The sequence below is a fragment of the Callithrix jacchus genome, chromosome 10, assembly GCF_049354715.1.
Source record: "Callithrix jacchus isolate 240 chromosome 10, calJac240_pri, whole genome shotgun sequence".
Lineage (NCBI taxonomy): Eukaryota > Metazoa > Chordata > Mammalia > Primates > Cebidae > Callithrix > Callithrix jacchus.
In genome coordinates, this window is record NC_133511.1 from 83,324,547 (window position 1) to 83,334,792 (window position 10,246).

The window sequence follows — 10,246 nt, forward strand, 5'->3', positions numbered from 1 at the left end:
TCAGCCTCCCAAGGTGCTGGGATTACAGGCGTGAGCCTCCACACCTGGCAAAAAAATGTGTATTCTATAGCTGCTAGATGAATTGTTTGTTAAATATATGTTAGATCCATTTGATCTATACTCCAGATTATGTCCAATGTTTCTTTGTTGATTTTCTGTGTAAAGCTGAAAGTGTAATGATAAAAGCTGAAGTCTTCAGCTATTATTGTATTGAGGTCTGTCTTTAGCTCTAATAATATTTGCTTAATATATTTGGGTGCTCTAGTGTTGGGTGTGTATATGTTTGCAATCATTATATCTTCTTGCTGAATGGACCCATTTATCATTGTCTTTGTCTCCGTTTCTTCTTGACCTCTGTTTTGTATTGCTCCTGCTCCTCCTGCTCTTTTTTGGTTTCCATTGGCATGGAATATCTTTTTCCATCTCTTTATTTTCAGTCTCCGCGTCTTTATAGGTGAAGTGTGTTTCTTTTAGGCTTGTTTCTTTGGTTCTTGTTTTTTCATCTATTCAGACACTCTATGTCTTGATTGGAAAGTGTAGTTGGTTTACATTCAAAGTTATTATTATTGATAAGTAGGGACTTACTCCTGCCATTTTGTTATTTTCCTGGTTGTTTTGCTGTCTTCCTTTTTTTCCTTCCTGTCTTCCTTTTAGTGAAGCTGATTTTCTCTTGTGGCATGCTCTAATTTCTTGCTTTTTGTGTGTGTATATCCATTGTGTGTTTTTAGATTTGAGAGTACCATGAGGCCTGCAAATAATATAACCCATTATTTTTAACTGATGATAACACTGATTGCATAAACAAAAGGCAAAATTAATAAATACTTTACACTTTAACTTCATCCTCCTGCTTTCTAACTTTTCATTGTTACTTTTTACATCTTATTTTATTGTCTTGAAAAGTTGTAGTTATCTTATTTGTTTTTAGTTATTATTTTTGATTGGTTCCTTGTTTAGTCTTTCTACTTAAGTCAAGAGAGGTTTATATACCACAATTATGGTGTTACACTATTCAGTGTTTTTCTGTGTGCTTACTGTTACCAGTGAGTTTTATACCATCAGATGATTTCTTTGTTCTCATTAACATCCTTTTCTTGGGCCGGGCGTGGTGGCTCAGGCCTGTAATCCCAGCACTTTGGGAGGCCGAGGCAGGTGGGTCGTGAGGTCAAGAGATCGAGACCATCCTGGTCAACATGGTGAAACCCCATCTCTACTAAAAATACAGAAAATTAGCTGGGCATGGTGGCATGTGCCTGTAATCCCAGCTACTCAGGAGGCTGAGGCAGGAGAATTGCCTGAACCCAGGAGGCGGAGGTAGCAGTGAGCCGAGATTGCACCATTGCACTCCAGCCTGGGTAACAAGAGCAAAACTCCGTCTCAAAAAAAAAAAAAAGAAAGAAAAGAAAAAAAATCCTTTTCTTTCAGATTAAAGAACTACCTTCCATATTTCTTATAGGACAGGTCTGATGTTGATGCACTCCCTCAGCTTTTGTTTGTCTGAGAAGGTCTTTATTTCTTTTTCATGCTTAAAGAATATTTTCAGTGAATATACTATTCTAGGGAAAATGTGGGTTTTTTTTTTTTTTTTTCCATCAGTACTTCAAATATGTCATGCCAGTCTCTCTTGGCCCGTAAGGTTTCCACTGAAAAATCTGCTGCCCAAGGCAGAGTCTTGCTCTGTTACTCAGGCTGGAGGGCTATGTTATGATCTTGGCTTACTGCAACCTCTGTCTCCCAGGTTCAAGCAATTCTTGTGCCTTAGGCTGCCAAGTAGCTAGGATTATGGGTGTGTGCCACCACACATGGCTAATTTTTATGGTTTTAGTAGAGATGGGGTTTTTCTGTGTTGGCCAGGCTGATCTTGATCTCCTGGCCTAAAGTGATTTGCCTACCTCTGCCTCCCAAAGTGCTGAGATTACAGGTGCGAGCCACCACACCCAACTTGATGCAAGTACCCCTGTGGCCATCACCACTGGAACTGTGCTGGGTTAGCCCTGAAGCCAGCATGGCACTGGGCCTTGCCCAAGGCCCTTATTTTCATGGCGGTGAGTTCCCCTAGACCCTGGGTATGTCCAGAGATGCTGTCCTTTCTTTGTACTTGACCTTGCGAGTTTGATTATTAAATGCCTTGAGATTATCTGACATGGGTTAAATCTGCTTGATGTTCTATAACTTTCTTGCACTTGAATGTTGAAATATTTCCATTGTTATCCCTTTGAATAAACTTTCTACCCTTATCTCTTTCTCTGCCTCCTCTTTTAGGTCAATAAAACTCTTAGATTTGCCCTTTTGAAGCGTGCTCTCATAGTTTTTCATTCTCTTTCCTTTTGAGTCCTCTAACTGTATTTTCAAATAGCCTGTCTTCAAGCTCAGTAATTCTTTGTTCTGCTTAATCAGTTCTGCTATTAAGAGACCCTGATACATTCTTCAGCACGTTCACTGCATTTTTTAACTCTAGTTCTGCTTTGTTCTTTGTAATTCTTTTGATCTCTTTGTTAAATGTATCTGATAGAATTCTGAATTCCTTCTCTATGTTGTTATCTTGAATTTGAGTTTCCTCAACACAGCTGTTTTGAATTCTGTATCTGAAAGGTCATATAGCTCTGATTCCCCAGGATTGGAACCTGGTGCCTTATTTAATTCATTTGGTGAGGACATGTTTTCCTGGGTGGTGGTGATGTGTGCAGATGTTTGTCAGTGTCTGGGCATTGAAGAGTTAGTTATTGTAATCTTCGCAGCCTGGGCTTGTTTGTGCATGTCCTTCTTTGAAAAGCTTTCCAGATATTCCATGGGATTTAGGCCCCAAGTCCAGTAATTCTGTGATTTTTACAGACTCATAGAAGTACCATCTTTGTGGTCTTGGATAAGATCCAGAAGAATTCTCTAGAACACAGCAGAGACTCTTGTTCTTTTCCCTTACTTTCTTCCAAACAAATGAAGTCTCTCTCTTTCTCTGTGCTGAGCCACCTGGAACTGGAGGTGTTTTGATGCAAGTACCCCTGTGGCCATCAGCACTGGAACTGTGCTGGGTCAGTCCTGAAGCCAACATGGCACTAGGCCTTGTCCAAGGCCCTTTCCTTCATGGTGGCGAGTTCCTCCAGACCCTGGGTATGTCCAGAGATGCTGTCTGGAAGCCAGGGATTCTAATAAAAATCCTAGTGATTTACCTGAAGTTCTGTTTTACTGTGGCTAAGCTGACACTCAAACCACAATACAAAGGCCTTCCTGCTCTTCACTTCCCTTTCCACAGGCAGAGGACCCTCTCCCTGTGGCCATCACCACCACCACCTCTGGTCCACATGGGCTTCTCCCAGCCACTGCTGATATCTGCCAAAAGCCCAAGTGCTTTTCTGTCACCTTGTGGTAAATGCTGCCAGGCCTGGGACTCACCCTTCAGGGAAGTGGGCTCCCCTCTGGTCCAAAGCGAGTCCAGAAATGCTATGAGCCAAGGCCTGGACTCGGGGACCCCAAAAGCCTGCTTGTTGTTCTACCCTACCATGGCCAAGCTTGTAACTAGCGTGCAAGACAAAATTGCCTTGACTTTCCCTCTGCTTTCTTCAAACAGGGGCCTGTCACCATAGCCACTACAGCTGGGATATGCTGAGTCACCCCAAAGCCAGCATGTCTCAGAGTCCAAGACCCAGAGCATACTCCCTGGGTCTCGCCACTGTTTATTCAGGGCCCAAGGGCTCTTTACTCAGCAAGTGATGAAGCCTGCCAGGACTGCCTTTTTAAGGCAGCAGTTTTCCTTTTCGGTTAGGGTATGTCTGGAAATGTCATCTGGGAGCTAGGGCCTCGAATTGGGGCCTCACAACTCTGCCGGGTGCCTTATCCTACTGTGGCTTAGCTGGTATCCAGGATGCAAGACAAAGCCCTCTTTACTTTTTGTTTTCCTTTCCCCAAGAAAGGAGTCACGTTCATAGCTACAAGCTGTACCACCTGAGGTTCAGGGAGGGGTAGCACAAGCTTTCCCTTAGCCTCACCAGCTGGTGTCTCCCCTGGTTACCTGTTACTCTAGTTTAGTGGCTCTAAGCCCAGCCCAGCACTAGGAGTTGCCTAGGAATTATAGTCCTCCTTTCCTAGACTGCCTTTCAAATTTACCTAGGACCGCTGAGCATTTAACCCACATGGTGAGGGTTGCTAGGAAATTCAGTATCCACTGCTGGGATGGGTGATGGTTCAGATGCTCCCTCCATCATGGGCACTGGTGAAGCCCAGCACAGCTTTATTCTCTGCTGTGACAGGGCAGCACTGAGTTCAATGTAAAGTGCCTCCATCGCTATGCTCCTTCCCCAGAGTGCACAGACTCTCTGTGCTGCGTGTCTGCTGTGAGGGGATTGGGGAGAGGTGGCATAGGTGATTCAGGACTGTCTCTCTTGCCCTTGTCAATGCCTTTGTCAGTGATATGAAGTTGAAACCAGGTACTATGAGTGCTCACCTGATGTTTGCTTCTTGTGCTTTTCGGTGTGCAGACAGCTGTTAAAATTTGTGTTTCAGTGAGAGTTGGGGGGAATGACAAATGTTATTTCTTTTCACACGTTCTCTTTGTCACTTCTGCCCAGTTCTCACTCTTTGCCTTTAGTTACCATTCCTCGAAGAGAATCTCTGAATTTCTCTTCCTGTTTTTCTGTTTGCTCAAATGAGTACATAAATATATATTACTTATTTCCCTTTCCTTCTTACCCCACAGGCGTAATCCTGTTGATACCCTTTTATACTTTGCTAACTATAGAATTCTAAAGCTAAATAAGACTTTATTGTTGTAGTGTTAAGATTATTCTTTTTTCATTTTTTTTCTTTTAGACATTAGATCAGCAACAGTTCTTCACAGAGGAAGAACTAAAAGAATATGAAAATATTATTGCTTTACAAGAAAATGAACTTAAGAAGAAGGCAGATGAGCTTCAGAAACAAAAAGAAGAGCTACAGCGTCAGCATGATCAACTGGAGGCTCAGAAGCTGGAATATCATCAGGTGGCATTTTGTCAAAAGATTATGGCATTAAAAAAGATTTCAGGGGCTTTGTTAAAAGCCTGTGTTTTTGTAACATATTTCATTGTACTGTAGCTATAGTATTTTAAATTGTAATACTTTAAAACTGTTTTGTGGAATATTAATCTAAATTTTATTTCATTTAACTTTATTTTGAGATAACCTGTCTCCCAGGCTGGAGTATAGGGGTATGATCATAGCTCACTGCAGCCTCAAACTCCTGGGCTCAAGTGATCCTCCCACCTCAGCCTCCCCAGTAGCTAGGACTACAGGTGCATGCCAGTGTGCCTGGCTAATGTTAATATTTTTTTGTGGAAACCAGGTCTCACTATGTTGCCCAGGCTGATATCAAACTTCTGGCCTCAGGTGATCCTCCAACCTCAGCCTCTGAAAGTGCTGGGACTATTGGCATGAGCCACTGCACCTGGTCAAATCTAAAGTTTATAGTTTGCATATCTTTGTTTTAGAAAACAATTTTCAGTTACTATGTTGGGCTTTGTCAAAGGTCACACATATGATAGAAAATCAAATTATACCTTTTCTTTTTCCATTCACCAGGTCATACAGCAGATGGAACAAAAAAAATTACAACAAGGAATTCCTCCATCAGGGCCAGCTGGAGAATTGAAGTTTGAGCCACGTATGTAATTCTGTTTGATTAGTTATTTAGGAAAATAAATTATTGTATCAATTGAAGTCCACATTTATTACAAATATAATTTCAAATCATTAAGATGATATGTTTTTTGTGTTTTTTTGTAGTATTAGAGCAATTTTAGATCACAGAAAAATGAAAATGCCTCCAAAAGTTTTATGTAGCAGCAAATTTTAAGTGCTATACCATTTATATATGTAGAATATATGTGTGTGTATACATATATATATATATCTTTTTTTGAGACAGAGTTTTTCTCTTGTTTCCCAAGATGGTGTGCAATGGTGCAATCTTGGCTCACTGCACCCTCCCCCTTCTGGGTTCAAGAGATTCTCCTGCCTCAGCCTCCTGAGTAGCTGGGATTACAGGTGCCTGCCACTGGGCCTGGCTAATTTTTGTATTTTTACTAGAGATGGGGTTTCACCATGTTAGTCAGGCTGGTCTGGAAAACCTACCTTGGCCTCCCAAAGTGCCGGGATTACAGGTATGAGGCACTGTGCCCAGCCATATCATTTATATAATTTGATAACCATATTTATGGTTAATTGATTTGTTTCAACATTATTTGTAATTCTTTCTAATTATAGTAATCTTACCAGAGAACATGTTTTTAAAAACTGTAATCTATGATTAGCTAAGCATATTTTTAAAAACAAATATCTCTGTATATGAAAGAACATTCAGAATAAAGGAAGATACTTTTAAAATAAGAACATATTTTTTTTTTTCCAACAGACATTTAAAGTCTGAAGTCCGCCAGAACTTGGAAGAAAGCTGTTAACTCAACATCTATTTCACCTTTTTAGCTCCCTTTCTTTTTCTCTGCTTAATAAATATTTTAAAAGCATATTTGGAATAAAGGAAAATACTTTTTAAATGAGAACACTTTTTCTTGGACACAGATATTAAAGGATTGAAGTCTTTCACAACCAGGAAGAATACAAACTCACTATCTGCTCTCTGCTCTCACTCTCACACAGCTCTTCTATTTCTTCCGTTCTCCTTTAGTGATTTAATTGACTTTATGCCATAAGATAGTGTAACTATTAGCAACTATTTAAGTGAGAAAACCCTGCCTATTGCTTTTAAATTAGATTGCTCTCACTTACTCATAAACATAGATATTCTTTATGGGTGCTTTTCATTCCTTCTTGTAATAAATGGCTCTTTGATATTAACAATTATGAAAAGTCCATAGCATTTCCCTGTGTTTCCTGGTGAGCTTCTTCTACTTTTGGCAACCTCAATTGTTACAAATTCTTCACCTGAATAACCTTTGTTATCACTTTAGGTCATTTTTTATTCTTTTTTATTTTGCTCTATACTTTATCATTTGAGATTAGGTTCTATTATATACAGCAGAAAAACCAAAGATAACAGTAGTTTAAACGAAATAGGAGTTTTTTTTCTTACATAAAAGAAGTCTAGGAGTAGGTGGTGTCCAAGTTCCTATCTTTCTGCTCTATCCTCAGTGCATGAGTTTTATCCTCAGGTTACCTCACTCTCACTGTTCAAGTTTGCTCCTGGAGGGAGGGGGGAAGGCAAGAAATTGGACTTTCTCTACTTGAATTAGCTTCCCTGAGGCCATTTTCCAGAACCAGCAGCACATGAACTTATGTTTCAGCCAGAACTGGGTCACACTGATGGCCACACCTAGCTGCTAGGGAGGCTTAGAAGTCCATGTGGCAATGTGACCAGCTAAAAGTTGGATTCTTTTACTAAGGAAGGAGGGAAGAGGGTTACACCGATAGGTAGACAGCTTTCAATTTTAACCTCAGTCAGCCTTGTTGGCTACCTAAATTTCTGTGTATGTTCTTCTTCTGAGATAGAAAACACACTCCTCTCTCCCCTAAGAGAAACCACCAGAAATCCAGCCCATTATTGCATCTTAGATGAAAGATCATGATATCTGGGGATAGTCCCCCCCCCCCCCGTCATGTTAGGGTGCGGCTCCTTGTGTTCTGGCCACCTACAAACTAAAAGACAAATTTTCTGCCCCAAGAGCACCAGATGCATAATGCAAAGGTGCAGGAAAACTGACCTTTTTAATTTTTTAGAGACAGGGTCTCACTCTCTTATCCAGTCTAGAGTATAGAGGTGCCATCATAGCTCACTGCAGCCTTGAACTCCTGGGCTCAAGTGATTCTTCCACCTCAGTCTCCCTAGTAGCTAAGACTACAGGCACATGCCACGAACACCTGGCAAATTTAAACTTTTTTTTGGAGAGATAGAGTCTTGCCATGTTGCTCAGGCTGGTCTTAAACTCCTGGTCTCAAGCAATCTTCTTGCCTCAGCCTCCCAAAGCACTGGGATTATTTGTGTGAGCCACCATGCCCAGGCACTCTAAAATTGACTTTTTAGAAAAGGAGAGAATTAGAAATACAGCAGTCACTGATCCATAGCAATTTGAAAGTATCACTTAGCAAAAATGAATAAATCTCCCTGCTATAGTCCATGAATATATTCCTTGGTTTGCCCATCAGGCAACACCTGATTCACCTTTCTAAGAGGAATTCCTTTATCAAATGTCCTCGGGGGCCTTGGTTTTGCTTTCTGGGAGGTTTTTATTGTATATTAATTTTCAGATACAATGCATGGGCATTGGAAAGTATACTCTTCTTGGAGCTGGGCAGCCTTAGCAGTTTACTTCCTATAATTGTGAGTCTGGGGGCAGGCTTGGGAATTAGAGTATAGATCAGTAACAGCTACAGGCTGTTGCAGGCCACGTTTCGGTTTTTGTTATTGTTTTGTTCTGTTTCTTGGCCAAGTGGATTCCTAAAAATTTAGTAAGTTTTTGGACTGTTGTCTTCAATCATTTCCATGGACAGTTTTAACAAAGCTAAAAGGCACTGTTTTTAACAAACAACTTCGTCATTTACTTGCTGACCTCTGTGCGCTCTTCATCCCCTTTGTTCTTACAGGAATGGTACCTCCTTGTGATGATCCTTTGAGACTGTAGGCTTGGATGGGATGGCAACAGTCTTAATCTGATCTCTTCCACTATTTGGCAGAAAATTCTTAAGGGAAGCTTCTTGAGAAAGGTTGATAAAGTTTTAGTAGCTCCCTCAGAGCCTTTACTTATAGATGTTTCAGTTTGGAGTACAGTAGTAGTTGACTTTCAATTCTTCAGGGCTTCAGATTTGGGACTTGGTCAATTTATATGACAAATGAAGAGCAATTCTCTCAACAAACCTATTTTCCTTTGCATCACTGCAGACTTGTTAACCTTAGCCCACATCATATTTATCTTGCAGGGCTTTGCTAAAGTCACATTTCTCTTGTAGGGCTTTTGCTGAGGTCAGAATTCTCTTGTAGGGCTTTGCTGAAAAGAGGCAAGAAGCTGCCAACACATGCTAACACTCTGAAGTTCTACCACCTTCATCTCTGTGGCAGGAAGTCTCAACCTCACCTTGACCTTTGTTGGCAAGAAGTCTCACTGCTCAAAGCCCTACCTCCAACTAAGCCAACCCCAGATTTAGGGCCTTTGACTTGCTGCGCCTTCTAGCTACAAATTATGTATAGGTCAAGATTCTTGGCTATAGGCAATGAAATCTTCTTTAGCTATTAAACAAAAGGGGATTGATGAAGAAGTATAGGTAGGACACAAGCTATGGGAGGGCTGAAGAAACAGACCTAGGCTGAGCTGCTAGGAACTACATCAGAAGAGCGGGCTGCCAAAGGAGCTGCTGCTTTTAGAACAATTGAGAAGCCGCCTGCTGGATTAGGAAGCTGCCTGCTGGACTAGGAAGCTGTGAATAGTTGCCAGTTCCAGAGCCACACCACCTCTGCCCTGCTCTATGCCAGCAAAAATAGATATATCTCTTCCTGCCTCTGTCCCCATGTAACTTGGTTCTGAGTAAAAGTCTCAAGTGAGTGAATCTGACTGACTGGACCAATCATATCTGAAACCCTAGCTGCAAGGGAGGTTGGGAAATACAGTGTTCAACTTTCCTACCTCTGTGTGTTAGGAATGCATGTTAAAAGCTACCCTAGGCTGGGCATGATGGCTCACACCTATAATCCCAGCACTCTGGGAAGCTGAGGTGGGTGGATCACCTAAGGTCAGGAAGTCTCAACCTCACCTTGACCTTTGTTGGTCAAGGCCTAGCCAACCTGGTGAAACCCCATCTCTACTAAAAAAAATTAGCTGGGTGTGGTGGCACACACCTGTAGTCCTAGTTACTCAGGAGGCTGGGGCAGGAGAATCGCTTGAGCCTGGGAGGCGGAGGTTGCAGTGAGCCAAGATCATGCCACTGTACTCCAGCCTAGGCCACAGAGTGATACTCCATCTCAAAAAAAAAAAAAAACTTACCCTAGCACCTCAGAAGTTTATATTGTTTCACTTAATATTAATAATTTTTAACCTCTTAGTTAAAAACCTTTTATAAATTTTTAGATAATCATTGCATATTCCTCCAAACAGACTTCAGATTTTTTTCTTAATGGATCCCAAAATTAAAAATAGCAGTTTAGGAAAGTTATTCTTATATACAGCTTAAAACAACCTACAAAGCCAGGCATAGTGGTTCATGCCTATAATCCCAGCACTTTGGGAGGCTGAGGCAGGCTGATTACATGAGTCAGGAGTTTGAGACCAGC

The 10,246-nt window shown here is 41.2% G+C and overlaps 1 protein-coding gene across 13 annotated transcripts in view; it reads left to right on the plus strand.

Moving 5' to 3' along the window:
- Positions 1-6,524, plus strand: part of NUCB2 (nucleobindin 2) — a 59,481-nt gene extending 52,957 nt beyond the window's left edge. For all 13 annotated transcript variants that reach the window (XM_054241456.2, XM_078340702.1, XM_035265917.3 and 10 more), the window contains 3 exons: positions 4,804-4,974; positions 5,551-5,632; positions 6,383-6,524. In XM_054241456.2, coding sequence (XP_054097431.1) covers positions 4,804-4,974; positions 5,551-5,632; positions 6,383-6,390 — 261 coding nt within the window. In that variant the 3' untranslated portion in view covers positions 6,391-6,524. The remainder of the gene's footprint in view (positions 1-4,803; positions 4,975-5,550; positions 5,633-6,382) is intronic.
- Positions 6,525-10,246: the final 3,722 nt, after the last annotated feature.